At 37.0% G+C, this 24655-nt stretch overlaps 1 protein-coding gene across 2 annotated transcripts in view; it reads right to left on the reverse strand.

Moving 5' to 3' along the window:
• Positions 1-372: 372 nt before the first annotated feature.
• The window catches only part of LOC112044315 (ETS-like protein pointed), a 210684-nt gene continuing 186401 nt past the window's right edge, over positions 373-24655 (reverse strand). Inside the window, exons 6-10 of one of the 2 annotated variants that reach the window (XM_024080129.2) lie at positions 6494-6751; positions 4961-5116; positions 3944-4062; positions 3416-3573; positions 373-2717 (exon numbers count right to left, since the gene is read on the reverse strand). In XM_024080129.2, the coding sequence (XP_023935897.1) occupies positions 2654-2717; positions 3416-3573; positions 3944-4062; positions 4961-5116; positions 6494-6751 (755 nt within the window). In that variant the 3' untranslated portion in view covers positions 373-2653. Of the gene's footprint in view, positions 2718-3415; positions 3574-3943; positions 4063-4483; positions 5117-6493; positions 6752-24655 lie in introns of those variants that run through there. The other variant, XR_008251953.1, reaches the window with a different exon arrangement.

A 24655-nucleotide genomic window follows, 5' to 3' on the forward strand; every position in this document is an offset into this window, starting at 1 on the left:
TTAGTAAACCAGCAGGTAGAGTTACTACAAACTTGACGTTTCAATGTAAGTAGGTAGTACTTGTACACGCCTATTTGAAATAATATCTTTGTATTATTTATTTATTTCTCTCTATTTTAGTGGTGACTATACTAACTATATATTAATTTGTCATTCTGAATGCGTTTTGTTCTGTGAACGATCGAGCGGGTGCGTTTTAAAAAATCACAGTACCTACCAATTTTAATTAGCAATGCAACTATAATATTTTCGATAAAATTTAATTTTTTCATTTGCAAAAAAAGCACATTTCTAAGAAATGGTGAAAATATCTACTTATCTTAAAATGTATAGATAATGAAATGGCATTATAAAAGAAAAATAAACAACAAGTAATTTCGTAAATATATATATTTAAATTTATATCTTCCATCAATACATACAACACTGATAGGTACATACATCAATTTGGCGGATAATACAAATATCATTTTAATAACATTATTATCCAGAGTTTTAATTAATCTCTATACATTATTATTTATTTCCTATCTTCACTTTTCATGTTAGCACGGGGAAGACATCATTGAAAGAAGGATACTTATTTTATAATATCAAAATCATTTAGTATAGGGACTGGACTACAATAAAACTGAATTTAACTAGAGCAGCACTTTATATTATATTATATATAATTTACAACTGAAAATATTGTTTCATAAACTGTACCTACCTATGATAAAATAGGTAATATATCACTCACTCATCAAGGGGGTTGTTAGCAATAAATAATAGCTAATTCTTTTCATCATTTCCATTTCATTAGAATTTCAAATATGGAGTACTGCAACCAGTTAAAAGTCTCTCTAAACAAAAGTTGGGTTTATAAATCGCTCAATTAAATTGATTAACGAAAATAAGAGTATAATATTGATGGAGGAGTAATACTTTACAAAATAAAACTTATCGAAATATCTTCGGTGTATGCTAGGAGCTATAAAAATTGAAAATAATACAACTAATTAATTTCATAACTAGTAAGACATACAATCCCTTACCACGAGATCATCGACAAGTTGACGTCACCCGGTGTTGCTATATTCTCCAGAATTTAAAAAATCTTTATTTTTATTTTTAATTCGAAGGATGAAGGATGCATTCAAAGTAGCCGCTGATATGTCAGATATTTTGAATCCATTCTACAAATAAAACTTCTCTAAGTTTAACAATATAAAAGTGAAGTCCCTTTGGTGATTTCACAGTTAATTTTTTACCAATTGGTGGGCACGTATATAGATTTCAATAATCTTTGGGCTTTATTGAATTAAATAGATTTTTCTTGTCCGTCATCATTCTAACTATGTATTAATTTAACCGCATATTGCAACAATTTGCGGATCAAACATACAACACTTAATACCTATTATAATATAATACCTAATTATATTTTTAAAGTAACAAAATTAACTTTATATTTACAGTATTATTAAATTGATAGCAGAATTTTTACTATTTCAATCTATTTATTGTATATAATAATGATTTCTCAGTACTTACTTCAGAAGTAATCAAGGACGTAGTAAAGTGAATGAAATATAAATGGAAGGCATTTATTCATTTTACGCATATTTGGAGGATGTAGGTATTCATATAAAAAGTAAACGGGTGTTTGGAATAACTTCCAAATATACGTAAAACGAATACCTATAGGCATATTAAAACTTAGTGATAAAGGTTTAAAAAGTTACGACTTAGCCTTCATAGCCAGCCAATACCAGTGCTAAAAGCAACATTAGTATTGCTTTTACGATTGCATCGATTGACATTAACGTAAAATAAAAACAAGCGTCATCACCAAATTAACATGGTATTTGTTTTGAATTGAATTAAAAAAAAAATGTCATTGGAATTCAAAAAATAGAAGTATAATTATCATTTTCAGTTGAATTTATTTGAGTTTGAGCTTGTTCTTATTTTAAATTAGTGTTGATGTTTTAATCTATTTTTTATAAAAAAAATTAACAACAGTCTGTGATAAGGCACCGTTGGTTAATCTGGTACATAAGAGTACGATCGTGTAGGTATATTGGTGTTTAATAGAACCATGTAGTCATAAACCTCATTAATAAGTAAATAAATTCCACTGGTGGATGTGCATGAGATCAAATCTGACATTTTTATAATATGAAAATCTACGTTAGGTACATTATGAAGATACATAAAGTAAGGTATAAAAGTAACAGCATCTGTGTACATAGTATGGCGTGTGATAGTTTACATAGGTAGCTTCATCTTAAGTCATCATTCATCATAGAGTATTTAATTGACGCAGATGCTCTTTGAGAAAACACTGAACAATGAAGTACCAATAATTTATTTAGCCATTTTCCGCGAAAATATATTGAAAAATCTGACGAAAGATGAAAACGAATCGTGGTTAATTCAGCTATTTACCTGGCTTCGAGTGTGTAATTTTTTAATGAGAAAAGTACGTTTGACTGGAAAATTAAAAAAAAAAGTTATATGGTACTTTTTGTGACGTAAATATGTACACATTTATGGCTTGATGCTTATGTCTATTGTAGAAGGTGAGAGGGTATATCGGAAGTCCGTTTTTTTCATTTACTAATTCACTAATTAAATGTGTTTGACATGTTGTGATGCGGAGTCTGGATCAGTCGTCGTCTTTTTTCTCCATTTTGGGCTCGTACATGGCGTGCAGTTGCTCGGGTGATATCCTGGAATTAGAAGCGTTCATTAATTATTATTATCACTCAGAGCGTAGTAAAAATTGTTAGGTACTTTGTACATGGTATATGGTTCTTTTTTTTTCTTTTTTTAATAATATTTGCCATATTTTTAAATATGACCAATTTCCCATTCCCCTCTAACTAGTCGGGAAAGACTGTATTAGGAGTGGGTACGACAATAGACCAACGGGGCGGGGATCGAACCACCACCCCTCGGTGATGAGTCCGACCTCAACCGGCTCAACTTTTTATATGAAACTAGAGGATGCCCACGACTTGATCCGCCCTAAGACGTCCTTAATCTATCCACTATACTAAAGCCATACACGAGGAGTACTGTTTACTAACAAACAAATTAGAAATGAGGGTAGAAAATGCATGTCATTTCATAACTTTTTTATTCTAAATTATATATTGTTCTTAATAAAATGTTATTCATAATATATAAACTATATAGCAATTTATACCCTCATTTTTAATTTGTTTGTTGGTAAACAGTACTTCTTGAATATGGCTTTAGTATATAGTAGTAGACATAAGCTATACTGCGTCGTGCAAGCGGACTTTTCTAACAAAGTTCGGCTATGCCGGTCACACGCGGGCACACTCCACATGATGAAACCAAAGTGTCGCCTTTGACGGCACGTCATGGAGAACATCGTCATGATAAGTAATTTCTAGCTTACCCAAGCAAGCTCTGCAGGTCGCAGACGAAGCGATAGACGTAGCGCTTGCCGGCCGTCTTGTGGATGATGTTCTTGTCGTAGTAGTAGCGCAGGCCGCGGGAGAGCTTCTCGTAGTTCATTTTGGGCTTGTTCTTGCGGATGCCCCAGCGTCGGGCGACCTGGACACAAAGTAGAACTTTAGACACTAGTCGCGATTTGTACACAAACAAGACTCAGAACTGTAGTTATTAACTGAATAAACGTGTAAAATAACAAATTCATTATGTCATGCCGATCGTGACCAACACACGATCAGTTTTATCGTATGTCAAGGCGTTAGCGCAGCAGGCATGTGGGCTATCAGACTATGGGTGACCATTTAATGGGATTAAGAATGGGGGCTAAAGTATACATAATTTTCTTCGTAGCCATCTGTAAGTATTTTATAATCTTTGTCAAATCTATGGTTCACGCGGCATTGATTTTGAAAAAAAACTATATATAAAAACAATAAAACAAATAAAAATAGGGTTGCAATAAGTGGCTTACCTCATCAGGGTCGGTGAGTTTGAACTCCCAGCCGTCGCCGGTCCACGAGATGAACCCCTGGCAGCTCTTGTCCGTCAACAGCTCCAGCAGGAACTGCCACAGCTGGATGGGGCCTGAGCCTGCGCAGATGATACACACTCGCTTTACGATGTACGAGACATTCTTACTACTGCAGCTTCTTATATTTTAGGGTTAAAAGGATTGTGGTATTTTTATTCTATTTTAGAAAGACACATTGGGTGTAGTAGTTGTTGTGTGGGTGTAGAGGTTGTATATCATTTAAAAATATTGGTCAGAGCAGGGTTTCTAACAACTCCCATGCTTAAAGAGTTTTATAGTTATTCAGCTACCATTACGTAAATGTTATCATGTACCCTTAACCGTCATATGGCGAACTTGAGAAACCACTTTGAGAAACTGTGATTTAAAAAACCGTTGCTTAGCTAAGCATAGACGCACTTAAGTCAGCGCAGCCGCCGTACTCCGCCGCGTACGCCCGCTGTGAGGGTAGTCTGACACAAGTCGGCGCAGACATCGTACCAGTGAAGCAGGGCCCGGAGGCGGGGTAGGGCAGCTTGTCCTGCGGCAGTAACGCGTGCTGGTCGGCCGGCCACTCGCTCCAGTCAGCGCAGCCGCCGTACTCCGCCGCGTACGCCCGCTGTGAGGGTAGTCAGACACAAGTCGGCGCAGACATCGTACCAGTGAAGCAGGGCCCGGAGGCGGGGTAGGGCAGCTTGTCCTGCGGCAGTAACGCGTGCTGGTCGGCCGGCCACTCGCTCCAGTCAGCGCAGCCGCCGTACTCCGCCGCGTACGCCCGCTGTGAGGGTAGTCAGACACAAGTCGGCGCAGACATCGTACCAGTGAAGCAGGGCCCGGAGGCGGGGTAGGGCAGCTTGTCCTGCGGCAGTAACGCGTGCTGGTCGGCCGGCCACTCGCTCCAGTCAGCGCAGCCGCCGTACTCCGCCGCGTACGCCCGCTGTGAGGGTAGTCAGACACAAGTCGGCGCAGACATCGTACCAGTGAAGCAGGGCCCGGAGGCGGGGTAGGGCAGCTTGTCCTGCGGCAGTAACGCGTGCTGGTCGGCTGGCCACTCGCTCCAGTCAGCGCAGCCGCCGTACTCCGCCGCGTACGCCTCGCCGTACACCTCGCCGCCCGCGTACCGCCCGCCCGTCGCTGCAATAAAAAGTTTTCATTCATAAATTTTCTCTCATTTATTAACAAGCCTGGCAACACACTGGTCTACTCGCGCGAATATTTCCGAAATATTTCCACGAATATTCGCGGCAGGACGAGTTAAGTGGCAACACAACTTTCCTGCTCACTTTCCTTGTTACTTCTGACGCCACCTGTGCAGTGTGTGGCAGCGGCATTACACACTAAATTACTCGTAACAGTCAAAAGTAACATCTAACTCAATATAAATGTGCTTTAAAACACGTTTATCTGTAAGACCTCTAACACTCTGATTGGTAATCCTGACCAATATACAGACAAAGACATAATACATTTTCATATAACATTTTTCTGAGTCAACATGGAGCGATGCAACTACAAATGGTTATGCACTGGTATGTTACAGTTAATTACATGCAAAAAAAAAACTAACTGCCCAAGGTTTATAAGAAAAAAGATTTCATTGAGATTAAAGTAAAACAAAGGCATCTGTTACATAGCAAATTATGTATTTATTCATGTTGAAGGCAGTGTACACTGAGTTTTTGCTATTATTGCTTATTAAAGTGTGAAAATTGTAGATGAGCCTTCGCGAGGCTCGCGCGCTCGGAAAAACTGATACACATCGCAAAACTTGTTTCGCGTTCAGCGATTTCAATGTACCGATAATTTTGTCGTTCGATGACTTTCAACTCTCAGAATGTCAGTTTTTATGTCAAGAAAAATGCTCATATTTTCGCATTCCAATCCTCATCATACATTTATCTAACTTCTAAAAATATTTATTGACTCGATAGACCCCTTTGGAAACCAAATACACGTAAATACGTTACGTACGTCCTTGTTTTGTTTCATTAAATGCTTATTCGTGCAAACAAGTAAAGGAGGCAGAAGTGGCCCTAAATAGTTCGTAGAACCTTGTCGCATTGTCACTCGTTCTCTGGAATTTTGCTTGTAACGCGCGATCGCACATCTTCATTAGTAGATGCATTTTGCCAGCGCTCACCCGGGGAAGTACCTTCTATTGCCATGTTATGCCCATTGGGTACATTTTATAAGATGAGGCTACTCGGGCATTAGGTATTTACTTCTCGTATAAGGCTTGGTTTATTCGGGTTGTATGTACTTACATCTCGGATAAGGCTTGGTGTAGGCATGCGGCTGGTACTTGTGCTCGTGCATCGGCTGTGCGTGTAGCAGTTCACTCTGAGGTAGGGCTGCGCTAGCGCTTGGAGTACTCGGGCTAGTAGCATTACATCTTGGATAAGGCTTGGTGTAGGCGTGCGGCTAGTATTTTACTCGAGCAGTGTGCGTGTAGCAGTACACTTCAAGGGAGAGCTAACGCTTGGGATATACGGGCTAGTAGTATGAACTTACATCTCGGATAAGGCTTGGTGTAGGCGTGCGGCTGGTACTTGTGCTCGTGCAGCAGCGGCTGCGCGTGCGCGTGCGCGTGCGCGTGGTAGTACTCGTCGAGGTAGGGCTGCGCGGGCGCGGGCGGGTACTCGGGCTGGTAGTACTCGTCCAAAGGCGACGCGGAGGCGGGAGCGGGCGCGTGCGCGGGCGCCGCCGCCCCGCCGCTCGCTTCTGTGTAGTATGTGTTGGTCTCGCGGGGACCGCCCGTTGTGTAACCCCCTGTGAACAAAGACAACGTTTGTTATTGTCAGCCTTTTTTAATGTCCCACTGTCAGTCGTCTTTATAAGAAAAGAGATTGTAGCTTATGTAGCACCAATGCGTTTTGGCGGGCAAAACGCATTGGAAAGCTACATACCTAAGCATAAGCTTAGTGTGATAATGTTTGACTTTGTATCTGTCATTATCACATACGGATATAAATGATAGTGACTTAAGCCTCAATAGCTGAAACAGTACAGGGGCCGGACTCATCACCCCCCAAGGTTTGACCCCGCCCGCAAGACTATTGTCGTACGTGGGTATGACAATAGTCCTTGTAATAGGCGTGGTCCTAATACAGTATTTTCCGACTAGTTGGAGGGGACTAGGAATAATGGTCATATTTATAAGATATGACCATTATTCCTAGGTCATTTCCAAATATTCTTAAATAAAAATTAAATTTTTAATTAAGAATATTTGAACATTTTAAAATTAAAATAAATTTCAACTTTGTAATTAATTTCGCTATGGGCGACCTTTCGCTGTTTTATATGTATATAGATTTAGGTAGGTACCTCTAGGTATTGACTAATAGTAAGCATTAGTTAATTAAAATAGTGAAAATGTTTGAAAAAGTAAACAAAGGTCTTAAAAAATCAGACCGCGGGCAGCATGAGGCGCGCGCAGACACGCGGCGCGCGCACCGAGCCGCGACGGTCGCGGTTCACGGCGCGCCCTTTGTTCTGCGCGTGCGGACCCGCGCCCCCCGCCCCCCGCGCCGCACACCCGCACCCCGCTAGCATGTGCGTTGCTACATCGCCATTGTTTCAATCTCAAATTTTCACCAATTTTTAACCCGACTTCAAAAAAATGAGTGTATGTCTTTTAACTTACTATCTCTAATAAACCTAACCATAGGTACTACAGCCAGAGTAAATACAGCTCTACTCAATGTGCACTTCTTCACTTTCATCATCATCATCATCATCATTATCAACCCATATTCGGCTCACTGCTGACCTCGAGTCTCCTCTCAGACTGAGAGGGGTTATGCCAATAGTCCACCACGCTGGCCCAATGCGGATCGGCAGACTTAACACACGCAGAGAATTAAGAAAATCCTCTGGTATGAAGGTTTCCTCACGATGTTTTCCTTCACCGTTTGAGATACGTGATAGTTAATTTCTTAAAATGCACATAACTGAAAAGTTGGAGGTGCATGCCCCGGACCGGATTCGAACCCACACCCTCCGGAATCGGAGGCAGAGGTCATATTCACGGTTTCGTTTACAGCACTGTTTACCAACAAACAAATTAGAAATGAAGGTAGAACGCATTTCATTTCACAAAATATTTATTTTAAATTACGAGTATTGTTTGATTATAAAATGTTATTCAAAATATATCAAGTAATTACTTATATCCAATTGTTTTAAGCTTATTAATCGAATTTATTTTCATTAATTTAAGAACAAGTTAAAAATAATTATTTGTAGATGTAAAATTGCTGGCGATTTATAGCATCATTTTTGATTTGTTTGCTGGTAAAAAGTACTTACACATCGAATCGGGCTATAGTACCTACAACTATACCATTATACAGAACAACAATTATTTATTGTCCTCTATTAAAGTGTTTCTGACCCTTTGATAAGATAATAAATCTAAAAAAAAGTACATTATTATATCGAATTTCATTCCTTTCCTTCTCGGCAAAAAACCGAGCAAAACAAAAAATATTTACCTAATAGAATATTTATATATTACTTAGTGAAATAGAAGTACCAGTAGTTAAGTCATTTAACTTTACACGGGAACTTTTTGGGCCACCTATTTTACGGAAACATCAATCAAATGCATCGATCTTGATCTAGAGCAATTAGTGGAGCAATCTGGTGCAATTTCAATAAAATTCGGCAACTGTTTAAAAGTTACTAGGTACTAGGTAGGTTTATTTTGCTGCATAAGTAAATTATTCTAGAATCAAGTAAACATGGGCTATTCGTTAAAAAAGGAGGTCAATAACCCACAGAAGTCCATAAATACCTAGGCTTTGATTTTAAATATATATCACTGAATATATTTAACAAAGCATTATCAGTAAATAAAAGTACGCGTAGAGATGCATGACCGCTGACCGGTGACCGGCGACGAGGTACAAATGATCATGACGTAGACGAATATAAGTCTTATGACAAACGCCGTTAGTGTTATAATACGTTGAGACGAGAATAATCGTACGGTTCACAGTAACGAGAAAAAAATGGTAGGTGGGTATAGCACGCACAATGAGCACGAAATTGAGCCGACCTCTAATGTCAGTTGATTTTGATGTGCTGTAGCAAAAAGCACTGGAGCAATATTCACGCCAAATTATAATGTACGGAACCTAATCTACTTTATAATAGTAGCACATTAATGTATTATGGATGTAGGGAGAACCTACTCTTTTTTTTCTTTATTCTACATACTTAGTAGGTAGTAGTTCTGTGTTCAATTTAGGTAGTCAATACGTAGAAACAATACAGTGGTCTAACGCCAGTTACTCACGATGTTGCTTACCGTCAAGCAATTGTTTAGGGCATCCCGTCGCAGAGGGCGTTAAAGACGACCAAGAAAAAAAACAACCCATAGATTTTTCCGGGATAAAAAATAGAATACGCGTTAATACATGCTATAATATATTTCAATACCGAATTGCAGCTAATTTGGTTCAGTAGTCGAGGCGTGAAAGAGTAACAAACATTCATATCATCAAAATCATCAGTTTTCGCAAATCTCGGGAAACCATGGAATTTTTTGGGATAAAAAGTAGCCTATGTGTTAATCCAGAGTAAAATCCATTTCCATTTAAAATTTTAGCCACATCGATTCAGTAGTAGCGGCGGTAAAGAGTAACAAACATCCATCCAAACATCTATACAAACTTTCGCGTTTATAATATTAGTAGGATTATAATATTATTAGCATATTAAAGATAGGGCACACAGGGAGAAGATTGCTTAGGGCATCAAGGCACTGTCTTGCAGAACGCTTAAGAATAACAACAAACGTTAACTATGGTAGTGTGTGACTGGCGTAAGTCACCTCGGTATAAGTTTAAGTTTAAAAAACCATCTAAAAATCCAACCAAAACGAAGAATCAAGCAATTATTTTTTTAAAATGTCACAACAAGAATAATGGCCGTGAAAAGAACAAAGGCGCGAAAACAAATCACCGCTCGGTGTCGTACGGACAAATAGAAGTATTTTAATGAAGTCATTGTGGGGCTCATTACGATTCCCTTCAGTCGTCACCGCTGTCGCTATAAATTGTACAAAACGCCGGAATTAAGTAAAAAGCTCCCGAGGGAATGACCCCTTGGCACATTCTACTTGTAGACACGCTGTTCGTGGTTATAGCTCGAGATTTTGAGTTTATTCCGTTGTCATTAAGTAGCCCTACTTAAGTTAAAATTTCGGTTAGAAAATTGTTGTAGTGGGTATAGTTTTCACTTTTCAATCAGGAATATTTAAAAAAAAGGTAAAGTGCCTAGAGCCTTTATATAGCTCAACTTTGACATTCCTACCTATTATAAAAGAAAAGAGAGGTCATTGTTCATTTGTGAAAAAATCCATCGATCATAAAACTAATATTTTTTATACATCGTAGACATAATTAGGTACGTACCTACATTTCAGAATTTAAACTATCGTGAGTGTTAGATATTCATATTAATTGATTACGAAACACGGCTAAAACTCACGCGATATTAGGTCGGAGTATGCCCGACTAGTTTCGAACCCATACGGGGCCCTTAGTCATGAGCTGGTTCTTGCAACGCGGCACGATCCAATCTGTTAGTTTGGATCATGACTAAGGGCTCCGTATGGATTTGAAACTAGTTGAGCGATAAATTGTCGAAGCTTATACTTACTTACATAATATATCATTATGTAAGTAAGTATATGTACCTACCTACCTATAGACATTGATATACATATTATGTTAGTTTAAGTTATCTTACTTCGTAGAAGGTATTACTTCGGAGGTAATCTATAGGTCCACGTGTATTATGCTTAAATAAAGCTATGTAGGAATATATAGAAAAAGAAAAACGAATTTTCCATCGAAATCTCCGCTTATAGCAGGAGTAAGTAAACAAGAATTTTCCGCCGCCTCCGTAAGCGTGTTTAAATCGGAGCCAAGGTCGTATGAAGCTTATTGATTCCCCGATACAAATGATTGGAAGCGAACAAGATAGATGTGCGAGACAAATTCGGTGCGAGAGGCGTGCGCGGGGGGAGGGAGGCGGGACCAGTGGCCACGCCTCGCGCTGGGTCGAAAGGTCGTGCGCGAGCGGACCATTGGCGCGGAACGTTGGCACCTAGCGATCTGCCGATCTTGTCTGTACTCCAGTGGCGGATTTGCGGGCCTAGGGTGACCAACAATAAATATCTTGTAGTTAGATAAATAAATGCTTTATTTATATGTGCAATAATCCCTAAAACATCGGAAAATATCAATCAAATAAATTTCTGAATGGATTTTGATAAGAATTATCGATAAAATATTTTTATTAAATTAAATTATTAAACGGTTTTCCGAAGGCTAGTCGCGAAGCTAAGTGACCGACTCAGATTTTGCCGAAGTAAACATTAAAAAAATCGCTCTATACTTGGACAGTTCAGGGTCCCTTGTAACCTGCTAACTGCCAAAACCATTCAGTTAAAACTCTAACTGCTTACCTGTTACTGGACTGGATACCTATACAGGCCTTTTAACCCATTTCTTGAATGAGTTTCCCAAGTTCTTACGACGACACAGTTCTATTCTATTATCTATCACTATTCTGATGCGAAGTCACAGAGGTCTTAATGCACAGTATCCAAACTTAAAAGACCTTAATGCATGAAACATATGCAAAAGAAACTTAAGAGGCTTCGGCAGCTGCACGGCGACTCATTAAAACCTTTTTTTCCACGTTTTTTGTTCTTTACGAAATTTGAGCTGCGCGAAAATGTTCTTGTGACATTCTTTTTTTAGATGCGCACGCGCTGACGGCCATATGGTGCCGTAATGACGGCGGCGGTGTGTATCATATTTTATTATAAAAGGCAACACCGTACCATAGAAAACATAGACTACCTACCTTAATATTAGGTATATCTACAAGTCGATATAGTAACAAACCTCGTAATATTTATCTACATACTTATAGACTACAAGCCCTTGAACAAAAATTACCTGTGAAATGACCCAACGTGAATCTGAAAATAACTCTAGAACACTGTGCCGTTATTTCTGATACAGTGGTGAGTACGCGAGTGAATGGAATTTGTCAGGTACAAATGATGATGCTGATATTATATCAGTCATTAGATACTTACGAGTACTTACTTACGTGCCATTGCAGTAGAAAACTAGTGATTAAGATATACTTATGTATTTAACTAGGCGCCTGCGATTTCATCCCCCCTTAGACCTCTTTAATCCGACCCTGTCGCAAAATCCGTTCTTAACGTCTACTAATTACAAAGTATCTCTCTGCTGAATTTCATCTTTCAAGCTGTTTTCGAGATTTCGTGATGAAAGAGTGAAGAAGATGACTTTCGCTTTTATATATTTAGATTATTATGAATGTACCTATCTAGTACCCATACCTACACATGAATTACCTAAATTATGTTATTAATGTATTGTATATACCTTCCTTATTTACTGATTTGGACGGCCTTGTTTAAATTTATAATTAGGTTACTTTATGTAATTAAGTATTATAAAATAGCAGCTAATATAATTGAGTTACGTATTATTTGTTTTCAATATAAACTATATTAGAATATGGTTCGAGCTCGCCGCGCCAATTCCAATTCGGGAGCGGAAGTTGAAATATGATTTTTTAAATTTAGAAGCGATGGCGGCCGCAGGTGAGCGCCCGTTGACAGCTCCGTGTCATTCGAATGGCGCGCTGTTTTGACGTTTCGTTTTCGTTCATTAACGCAATATTTTTGTTTAATTGGTTTAATAAATTAAGTAAATTTAATTATAGTATATTATTTCACTAATGATGCAATGGTTTAGGTACATACAGAGGATGAAATAAAGGATATTAAAAAAAGGGTGAAAGAAAATGTTGTAAGACTAAGGCGAAAGTTTCTGAACCAAATTTTAGATTTTGAGGCGAGTGGAAGAAGTTATGGAACCTGAGAAGATGAACCAAGGAAGTTTACCCCTACAGGAAGTATGTAAAATGATGATAAATATACTTTTTTTAATGAATGACTAAGTAGGTGTATCTATCTTCTCAAACTGATATAACAGTTTTGAAAATTTCATCAGTCGTGCTTAGAACTTAAAATGAATAAGTTATGATGATCTAGATTCTAGACATTATGTAGATACAGATTTAGATTCACAAAACAGTGTCTACGACAGATATTAGGTAAGTAATAGTCGCACTTATTTGTACTGTAGGCATAACTATACTCTGCCAACAACTGACTCATAACAATACATCAAAATAAAAAAAAAAAAAACTATTGCAAGTGATATTTCTGAAACAGGTGTAGGTGCGATGATTTTCTTCAAATAATTTGTCGACTGACAAGAGCCGTTGCATAAGAAATATGAAAATTAACGTGGGAAAGTGACATATCCACATAAAAAATCGGAGGAAATTGCCGTCAGCGCATGGATTTTAAATCAAATACAAAATTGGAGCGGGTTTCGGCAGGAAGTGTTAAATATATTAACGTCCAGTCGACGCTCGCTTTGTCACGTGGTAGATGGACGCTGTGTATCATACCTTTTTTTTAATATAAAATAAAAAAAAAATATAGAACAATCATCCAATAGTATCAATAGGTAGAGTAAACAAATATGTTTGTTGCCTAAAACTCTATACTATAGCATACTCGTTGACATTGTAGCTCCAATTCCCATGGGAATATTGGGATATAATACAGCCTAAAATACTCACAAATAACGTGCCTTTCTATTGTGAAAAAGAATCTAGAGAATTACGTCTTACGACCTCACAAATACAAAATTGGTAAATGTTTCAAAATTGTGTAAAAATTGTGTATTTTTTTAATAAATAAATAAAGCTTCGCTATAACTTTGTGATATTAGATTATATAACAGCGACTTGGTTTAAAAATAATCGGTTTTCCTGGACGCGACGCCAAACAAAATTAACTAATACCAGATCCAATATTTATGATCGATAAAACGTATGGCACGCACGTCGGTAGGTATAATTAAACAGAATTTTACACTGCAAGTCATATTTTATATAAAAAAAATCTATCTTTTATCCGCGACTACGTCCACATGTTATAACTTTTAACTTAGGTTTGTTACAATTTTGCCAAAAAACTTAACTAAGTAATATTATAACACTGTCAGATTATCTTCATTATTGATATGATAGAGTAAAAGTGATACATTCAGCCAGTACAGAAAAAACCAGTTTAGATACTCTGGCGCTAACCGGTAAAATCGGTATCTACCTTCAGTTGTATACCTAATATAATAGTATACAGTTCGAGACGTGCGGAGCGCGAAGACCAAATTCCAGAGAATGACTTATAACTAAGTGTAGAGTTACGATAACACAATAAGATAAAAGCTTTTTTTAAAAAATTTACTTCTTAAAATAGCAATCTAAGTAACTCTATTCGACGATTTAATTTATTATTTAACTTTAAATATCAAATTGGTATAGGTTATGGGCTAAATAGCCATTCTCCGCGGTTTCAATAAATTAGCTAGAGCTAATCTGAGACAGTTATATTTCAATGTACGGAAATACCTGTCGTAATAACTTTATAATAGTAAATGGCTATAGAATAGAATAGCAAGAAATGAGTTATTGAACAAAAATTATGAGGATACAACAATATCCGGTTGAAGTATAATATGTTTCGTTAGCTCGCATTAATAAACAGAATGTCCCGGCAGATGTTAATTCGGATTTAACACAATAAAAACAAAACATCGATAAAGTTCGACCGATAAATTTCTTTGGGGACATTTGTATCTGTGTAGTTTTACTTTGTTGGTTGTTTTTTATCGAGATCACAAGTTCACGCTTTACTAATAAGCAGTCTATGAAAACTTTTTTGTTAACAAAAATTTGTTCACTGTTTAATACAGCAACGATAATATTCGAGTATAATACACTTTTTTTTTGTTTTGACTTAAAATAAGTCAGTTTTAGTAAAAATAAAATTTTCTTTCTTTATAATAGTGTCTGTTTTTTTTATAAATTTATACTCCAAAACCGCATTTTTTGACGTGACAACGTCTTATAATTCGATGAAGGCTGCACACTCGAAAAAAGATGACGTCATGCGTCGTTCCCTCACTCTAGGGTTGCCGACTTTTTTTTACAAGAAATGAAGTAAATTCAGATCTATAAAGATTATTAAACAGTATTTTAGAAAACGGACATTTTCTTTTCAAAAATGCAGCCATTCAGTCAGTATTTTCTTATGACGTAACTTATGACGACATAAACTCGGTTTACTGACGACGTTAACTATCGTCAGTAAACCGACATTACAGACAACCGATTTTTTTAAAATATTAATTATCACTGTTTTCACTTACCAAGTGGTGTATAAGTAAAGCCGGTTTTATATTTGTCTGACGTGTCGTGTCGTGACACATCAGAACAGAATCGATATCATACATTTTATATGGCAACGTTTACACTTATGTGTTGTGACATGTCGTGATAGCTTCTGATGTGCCGCATACAAAATGAATTTTTAATACAAAATGAAGATTAAATACCGATTCTGTTCTGATGCGTCACGACACAACACGTCAGACAAATATAAATCCGGCTTATGAGGTTGATTAGGAATATGCTAAACATAGGTATATACAACAAGAGAACTCTCGGTTATCAGATGGAGTTAATTAACAACTACAAAATTACTAGGAAGAGAAGAAATAAATCCTAGAAGTCCAATCGTACTTCAATAAAAGCACGACGGAACTCCGTGTTCGTTAAGCTATTACATTGTCTAGACTATAAATCATAGACCGCCTAAAATAATAGAGTGGACGCATTCAATAATTTATACAGTGTTATATATTATATACCTACTCGTATTTTCATACTTAGTGCAGTGTAGTCGTTTTGTTTGCCAAACATTTTACAATATGTCTTCCCACGGGATATTTATTATTTAACCTACACCAGTAATAATAAATCTATCTTTGCACTGTAGACGTCATACACATTAAACGTGTCTTCATGAATTCGAAGAACACTACAAAACATAATATTGAAAAAAGAAAGATTTTTTATTATGAGTTTGTTATAAAACTAATTAAATATTTACTACACGTCTTTTCTACCTCGCAACGTTATTGACAATTGGCTTGTCACTTGGAAACATTAACATTTCTAAATAAATGTGTCCAGTAGTGGGAATTTGCAGTTAATTTGCATTACACCAAGTATAATGTTGTACCTACATACCTATATGGTCACAATGGATATACCTGGAATCAGGATGAATAGAAAACTAAATAGTTTGCTATACAATTGTGCAAGGTTCGGGTAATCTTCTTTATTAAAGCTTCGCTTTATTGTTACTGTTGATGTTAATTGATAAACAACTTAGATAGACTGCAATGAAATGCAGATTTCCTCAATTAAACTTTATGGCATTGCTTTGCTAGTATAAAGTACGATCATTATCCTCTGAACATTTCGTTTCTAATATTTACAGAGCAAACAACCTGTCTTTTGTGTTAAGTTTTTGACTTTTTGTGTAAGTATATAATATAAAATATGCTAACACGAAGGAGATAGGATAAATTCGGTTAATTTGGCTTATTGACATGTAAAAAATGCTTGCATGTTGTTTAGCGTTTGATGTCAAAGCACATTACCCTAAAGAACTTTAGTAATTACACCTTTGTTTGTTGTTTGTTTGTTTGTGACATTTATGGAGAGTCTGAATTCTCAGAGCTACAGCCACTGCCTGCTTTGTTGTGAGGCTTATTACGAGTCTTAGGACTCAGAGCTATGTCCCTGTCTGCAGTATTGTGAGATCTATGGGGAGTAGGGCTTCGGACCTACGCCACGTTCTTCAGTATTGTGAGGTTTATGACAAGCCTGAGCTCGCCACTTTCTGCAATGTTGCAAGGTCTATGGTGAGTGGGGCTTCGGAGCTACGCCACTCTCTGCAGTTTTGTGAGGTCTGTGATGAGTGGGGACTCAGAGGTGCGAGACTGTCTGCAGTGTTGTGAGATCTATGAAGAGTCTGGGCTTAAAGCTACGCCACTGACTGCAGTGTTATGAGGTGTATGGTAAGTGAGGACTCAGAGCTGCGAGACTGTCTGCAGTGTTGTGAGATCTATGAAGAGTCTGGGCTCAAAGCTACGCTACTGTCTGCAGTTTTATGAGGTCTATGGTGAGAGGGGATTCAGAGCTGCGACACTGTCGGTAGTGTTGTGAGATCTATGACGAGCCTGGGCTCAAGTTTACGCCACTGTCTGCATCGTTGTGAGATCTATGACGAGCCTGGGCTCAAGTTTACGCCACTGTCTGTTGCGTTGTGAGGTCTATGGCGGGTCTGAGGCCCGAGAGTGTCAGTCGGCAGGTGCGCGGCCACCTGCGCACGTGGCGCGGTCGTTACAAAAACGCATATGGGGGGCGCCGTGACCTGCTACACTGTAAACACTGACCGTCATACCCGCGCCGGTGCCCGACATGCCCGACATACGGGAAGCCATTAAACTCATTGTTATATAAATCGGTTAAAAGCGGCTTTTAAACGGCCAAAATTAATGCAACAGCACCATTGGGGTAAGTTTTTAAGCTGACGCACAGGGGCGGTGGTGGGAACTGCCAATTTTGGATTTTGTGATATGTCCACTATGATACCTACAGATCAAATCGAATCAGTCGTAAGGTTTTTTTTTTATTATTTACAAGTTAGCCCTTGACTACAATCTCACCTGATGGTAAGTGATGATGCAGTCTAAGATGGAAGCGGGCTAACTTGTTAGGAGGAGGATGAAAATCCACACCCCTTTCGGCTTTTACACGGCATCGTACCGGAACGCTAAATCGCTTGGCGCTACGTCTTTGCCGGTAGGGTGGTAACTAGCCACGGCCGAAGCCTCCCACCAGCCAAAAAAGGTAGGTAATCAGGTACGTTTATTTTTAGGTAAGATGAATTAACTCTCATAGAGAACTTAAGTGTGACTTAAGGCATCACCAGCGTTTCAAAACCTACGCATAAATGCGCCGAGGTACAGTTACTACTTACGAAATGAGGTATAAGTAAATTACAGTCAAAATCAGTCCAAATGTTAAACTGTAAAAATTAAAAAAAAAACCCTAAATGTACTAGTACCTGCCTAAGTATTTTTTAATGCAATATTTCTCAAATAAATCTTTAATACGTAATTAAATAAATAATGAGTATTATACATTACTTGCATATTAACTTAACCGTAGATTTAACTAAGCTAATGTGCACGACTTCTTAACAAGCTTGAAGAGGTTTTAACCACCTATTCTAAGTAATCCATACACGAATCGAGCTATCGTCATGGTACCTAGTTGAATAGCAAGTCGCAATACAGGTTTTGCCTGGTTTAAACATTGTAGTACTAAACCATTTATCCATTACATACCATTACCTTGATCTGCTATTTTAATTAATAACATATTGTAAAGCTTCTAAATATTTATAAAGTGCAGTAGGTAGCTGCAGAAATAATAAAAAATATACTGAAGATGATATGGTAAGCAAGTATATGTAGTTGAATTTGAGGATTATCGATATAGTTAAAACTTTTTTTTTCTACGTAAAGTAATTTTGAAAATCGACATGATTTTCGATATTAAGTGATCCAATACTGGTACCTAACCTTACTCTACTCTCTATTAACGTATTTTATAGTTTAGAATTAGGAAAGAAAGGGTAATTAAGAATAGGATAGCTAGTACAGCATTTGTAGGTTGGTTGAGTAGTAGAAATAGATTTTTCAAAATCGGTTTAGCAGATCCAAAGATTACAACACCACAAATTTTACCTCTTTCTCATATTAGTATACCTACCTAGACAGTTATGAAGAATGAAAGAAGAATGAGTTTAGGATAACTGGATCAAGTAGTTACTTTTATAGGCTTAGTTAGTGACATTTGAAGGCTATAAGTTAACGCTAAGTGAGTAAGGCAGCGCGTTTGGATAAAGTGGCAGGATATAGCGGCGCGAAGGTTCGGAAGGAAACGATTACGTATCAATGATCGTACGTGACGTCTACGCGGCGTCAGTGGCTATCAACCTTTGAGTACAGCCTGTAGCCAAGTGGCACGTCGATTCTCTTTCTACGATCGCAAACGCTTCGAAAATTCAAAAATGTATAAGAATGACGTTTGCTATCGACGACAGGTCACGTGATCAAGTTGTCGATAGAATCTGTCATTCCCATTTTTCTAGTTTTCGAAGCGTTAGCGATTTTAGAAAAAGAATCGATGAGCCACTTGGCTACAGGCCCAGGTTCATGCATATTTACGTTTTATTTTATTACTGAGTCAGTTTAAAGTTAACAAATAGGGCAGTAGGGCTTCGTTAGTCTCCCCTAATGTGTTCCATTTTTGCGTTTGTCCATGTTACATATTTTTATTGCTTTTTTATTGCTTGCGTCTTTTAATTTGAATACATTAAACAATTACGAAAGTTAAACTATCTATTATGTACCTACCTGTTAAAAACTTAATAAGGTGTCAACTTTTGCTATGGGTAACAGATATTTCTTTATGTAAAACTAGCTGACGCCGCGTGGTTCCCGTTCCCGTAGGAATACGTGGATAAAATATAGCCTTCCTCGATAAATGGGCTATTTAAAACTGAAAAAGAAAATCAAATCGGACCAGTAGTTCCTGAGATTAGCCCGTTCAAACAAACAAACTATTCAGCTTTATAATATTAGTATAGAATAAACTTTGTTAGTAAGTTTAGTGAGCTTAGGATAACTTTTCCGGTTTACAGAACCTACGTTTTAATATTTATTACTTTCTCTTTCAAACGTATATACATCATTACATGAATTACAATCACAATTAGGTATTACGTATTTACTTATTATTACCCGAACCGTCGAACGCAAGAGCTTTCCTTCCTACATTCCGTAAATTTTTTCTTTCAAAGCTCAAATAATATAATGTATGCGCAATATGTGTCAATCAGTGCAGGATATTTTCAAATCTAGTTTCTATTTAGTTGTTCCGAGAAAGAGTCTATTACTGGTCGCAACAGCGGAAGGCGATTCTCAAGACGAGCGCGCGCGCTGCGCCGGAAGTGGCCATGTTGTATGAATGAACGTGTGACGTCACCGTGACGTCACACACACGGTATCCGGGTGCCGCGTTTGTAATTCGTTTCAGCCATCAGCTGTAAAGGGCTTTAATTATATATGAACTTTGTAGGATGAACTGTTTAAGAACACGCAGTTCTTTACAGAGCTTTTTTGAATGCACGAAGACTTAAGTTACTTAAGCAGTCTTTATTTTAATTTTATTGTATTAAGAGTATAGATTTTTGGAATTCTTACAAATCTAATATGATATTCAAATACAATAGAGCTGTGATCACTAAGGAACTTCTAAAGGTCTAATAAAGAAAGTCTACAAATAACTTACCTATGTAAGTATTACCTATATGTATGGTTAAGTTAAAATATATTATACAGGGAAAACTCACTGAACCTATTTTATCTAGATCGCACTGGAGAAAGTTCACAAGGCCAGCACTGTTATATAAAGTCCCTAATATCTAGATAATCTAAACATATGAGTATAAATAACAAAATACATATTTACAACGGGAAATATTATGTACTAGCTGACGCCGCACGGTTTCATCTGCGTGGTTCCCGTTCCCGTAGTATTATGGGAATAATAAATAGCCTATAGCCTTCCTCGATAAAAGGGCTGTCTAACACTGAAAGAATTTTCCAAATCGGACCAGTAGTTTCTGAGATTAGCGCGTTCAATCAATCAAACAAACAAACAAACTCTTCAGCTTTATAATATTAGTATAGATAATTTAAGCAAATCTACGGAAACGACACAACGGCATATATTTATATGTTACCTACCTATACCTATATAAACACACACACACACACACACATACATACACACACACTACACATTAATATTATATGTGCGGAGTAATTAGTAATATGGTCATTAGAATTCTATTTATTGTTCGCTATCGCGTCTAAATGTGGATAAGTACAACTTCGAGGTCAAAGTCATTTGTTATTCGCAGGTCACCTGAACAGCTGCGTTAGACAGGTGTCTCTAACGCGCGCTCCATACTAAGCCCTCATTCGCACGAGAGTTTTTTTAACGGACGTTAAAAAAGCGTTCAAAAACAATATGAAGTTAAATAAAGGTCTATTTCTAACGCCAAAAATTTAAAATGCAACACTGTTCGAAAAAAGCCTCGTGTTTTAAGAACGCTGTGTTGTGAACCTATAGTTGGGAATGCATTTGTTGTATTTGACGCTTTTGTTTATTTTTGTTTGTTATTCTTTACAAGTTAGCCCTTGACTACAATCTCACCTGATGGTAAGTGATGATGCAATCTAAGATGGACTAACTTGTTAGGAAGAGGATGAAAATCCACACCCCTTTCGGTTTCTACACGACATTTTAACGGAACGCTTAAACGCTTGGCGGTACGACTTTGTCGGTAGGGTGGTAACTAGCCACGGCCGAAGCCTCCCACCTGTCAGACCTGGACCAATTAAGAAAATCTCAATCTGCCGTAAATCCACCGCGCATACCACTGCGCCACGGAGGCCGTCAAAACGTCCGTTAAAAAAGCTCTCGTGCGAATGAGGGCTAATGATTATACTATACATTGTCGCATACGTATCGCTTATAAGCCATATTTTGCAGAATAATTAACAATATGGCAGTCAGACGAGTGCATTGGACTCACTGATCAACAACTTATTAACGAATAGCAGACGTCCCGCGGCTTCACCTGTGTACTTTCCGTTCCCGTTTGATTACGGGGATGAAATGTACCTAGTCTATAACACTCATAAACAAGGTGGTTGGTAAAAGAATATTAGTATAGATACAAACGCCCGTTTTTTATTTTTTTTTAATTTTTAATGACAAGCCAGCCTTTGACTGCGGCTCACCTGATACTAAACTATGTGCGCTGTAGCATGGTGCGGGTACCCACAAAACGTAGAAAACGCAAAAGCTGACCCATGTATTGGCACGATAAATCACTTGGTACCTAGTACATCTTTGCGGATGGTATCTAGCCACGACTAATGCCTACCACCCCTAACCTCAGTTGTTAATTTAGAAAATATATAATTTTAAGATGACCCAAGCTTGGGAAAGCCTGTTTTTTGTTGTGAAGCATAAGTTATTCCTACATTTCATTTTATAGTCACTTTAAATTTTTTTTTAATATACAACAACTATATTTTTACTCTTTGTACAACAATAACACATAGTTGATAGTTGTTTTAATTTTTTAAGCCCAACATGTTCAATATCACACCTACGTTTTTTCACAGTTAAATGTAGAGAAAACAAGAATCTAATCAACGTACCTATAAGATTTTATTTATTAGAATTCTCCAAGGCGCCACTAATTTAGACACCAATAATACATTTTTAATATTTAAAATCATCAATTAAGTAAAATATAGTGTGGGATTGTATTAATTAGAAAATATAATAATAAAATTTGTTAGAGTCTACATTAATCTATTTCAGATTTTCGATTAATATTCCCATGTCTGTTAGCTAGCTATACACGAAATATTATGATAAAAAAGCTAATAGATTTTGTTGGTAAAAAAAAATATATTTATGGTGTCAGTGATCTTTGCCGAATATAGTGTTGTTGGACTGTTGATGCATTGATAGCTAACGGCTATAGATTACGAATCACCTAATACCTAATACCTTTAATTTGTATTCGACATGACGATCACGTCAAGTTGATTATCGAATAAGATTTGCGACTGGCTGTAAAAGGACGGAACCTATTACTGAAAGGTGACCGACCTGTACCGTTATTACTGGTCAGTAGTCAGTACTGGGTACCTGATACCCTATTCACAAACTTTGACGTGTGTTAGTCGATATTTACATCAGTTATATCACTTTATATCTGTAGTTAACTGTAATTAATTATTTTTTTTGCTGCTTATTATTTTAATTTACTTCATTTGATTTTATAAATATTTTATATTATCTGTAAAATCAGCGCCGCAGCATAATACATGCTTTTATAAATTACATGGCATATGCTGAGCTGCACACTTATTCGTTTTATTCATAAGGGTAGGATGTTGACTGTAACTTTTAGATTTTAATAAATTTATTTTCTTTCTTGTTTACGAAATTTACTAACTGGCTATTGTTAGTAATTTTCAAGTCACGTGAGTCATTATTAATGCTAACTGATCTACCTTAGATTATTGGTAAAAAATGTCATCCGGTGCCGTCTGACAACCCTTCGTGGATATCATAGAGTAGGTAGATGACATTAACCATTCGAAATTGTGATTTTTGTTAACAATGGGCTTTACAGAATACTAAATATGCGGTTGTTATTGATATGATGTTAATTATAGCAGCGAATATACGTCAAAGTTAGTGAATTGGCCGGCTCAACTTGTGATTCGACACTGGCTTACTGTTTACAACGATTATATCTGACGCCGTATGAATATTCATGGTGCGATACGTGTTGTACATTTTTAACGCATTATGCATTCGTAACATACGTAAAATTCGCACGCCCTAATTGTATACCGTATCGCATGGAGATGAGAAAATATTCTCATTTTTAATACATACATATTTAATTTTATTTTCATCTTTTGTATCTGTTATGTAGAATAAACTTTAGCTTTGCTACAATCATGCCTGAGATGGGATGCGTTTGCTTAGAAAATGCCTATTAACTCTTGCCTGGAACGTGTTTAAATTATGATTAGATGGCATGATTATTGTTGGGTGACAGGAAAACAGTATGGGAATTTGAGGAGGTTAAAAGTATACCAGGTCATATTTATAACATCTTTATTTGTCAGGGAAAATAAAAATAGAGATTTTAATATTTTTTGCGACTCCTGTTACCACTGTTTGCTACCATATTCGTAGCTAACAAGGATTGCAGGAAATATAATTAACTAAGTGTTAATTATTAAGTAAGTGCAATAAAAAAAAATCAGCTTGTTGGTAACCATTTTTGATGATTTTTTCCTTTATCAACATAAGTTTGGAAGAGTCACCAAAATTTATATGAAATTTCGAAAACCTAGTTGTTGCAGACACATCGTATTTGATTGTTGGATTTACCATGCGTTTGTTACGATGCATAGTAGGTAAGTAAGGAGTGTGCCTTGGTTTGTAGTCTAGACTACTGACTCAGTCTGACCTGATTGATAGTGACGTTCGTTATTGAGTATTGTGTCGTTTGTACAAGGTAACTCTCTGTGCTGGTATTCTACTTCGGGCATCATAAGTCTACGTATTTATTTACAGATACGTCGAATTTGTGTTAAGTATTCTTTTTAACATCAACATCTACGTAATATAACGATGGTCAGGTTTCGAAGTGGCTAATATCAGTAGGTAGGCTACCTACCTATTCTGAAAATGAAAAAACATTATGAATGAATGACCTTTTTTGACTGTGGACTGAGTTAAATAGAGAGATCCTCACGATTTCATTATTATTAGTTATTACCTATTTGCCTTTAATGAAATGAATTTAATATATATTTTTATTCTAGGTTATTGACATTTAAGCTGTTTTAGCTATATTGGTTAAATATTGGTTCCCTGATGGTTGGAATATTGTCGTACCCACTCCTATAACACTTGGGCCGACTAATTGGAGAGGATGGA

The sequence above is a fragment of the Bicyclus anynana genome, chromosome 21 (assembly GCF_947172395.1).
Source record: "Bicyclus anynana chromosome 21, ilBicAnyn1.1, whole genome shotgun sequence".
Taxonomy (NCBI): domain Eukaryota; kingdom Metazoa; phylum Arthropoda; class Insecta; order Lepidoptera; family Nymphalidae; genus Bicyclus; species Bicyclus anynana.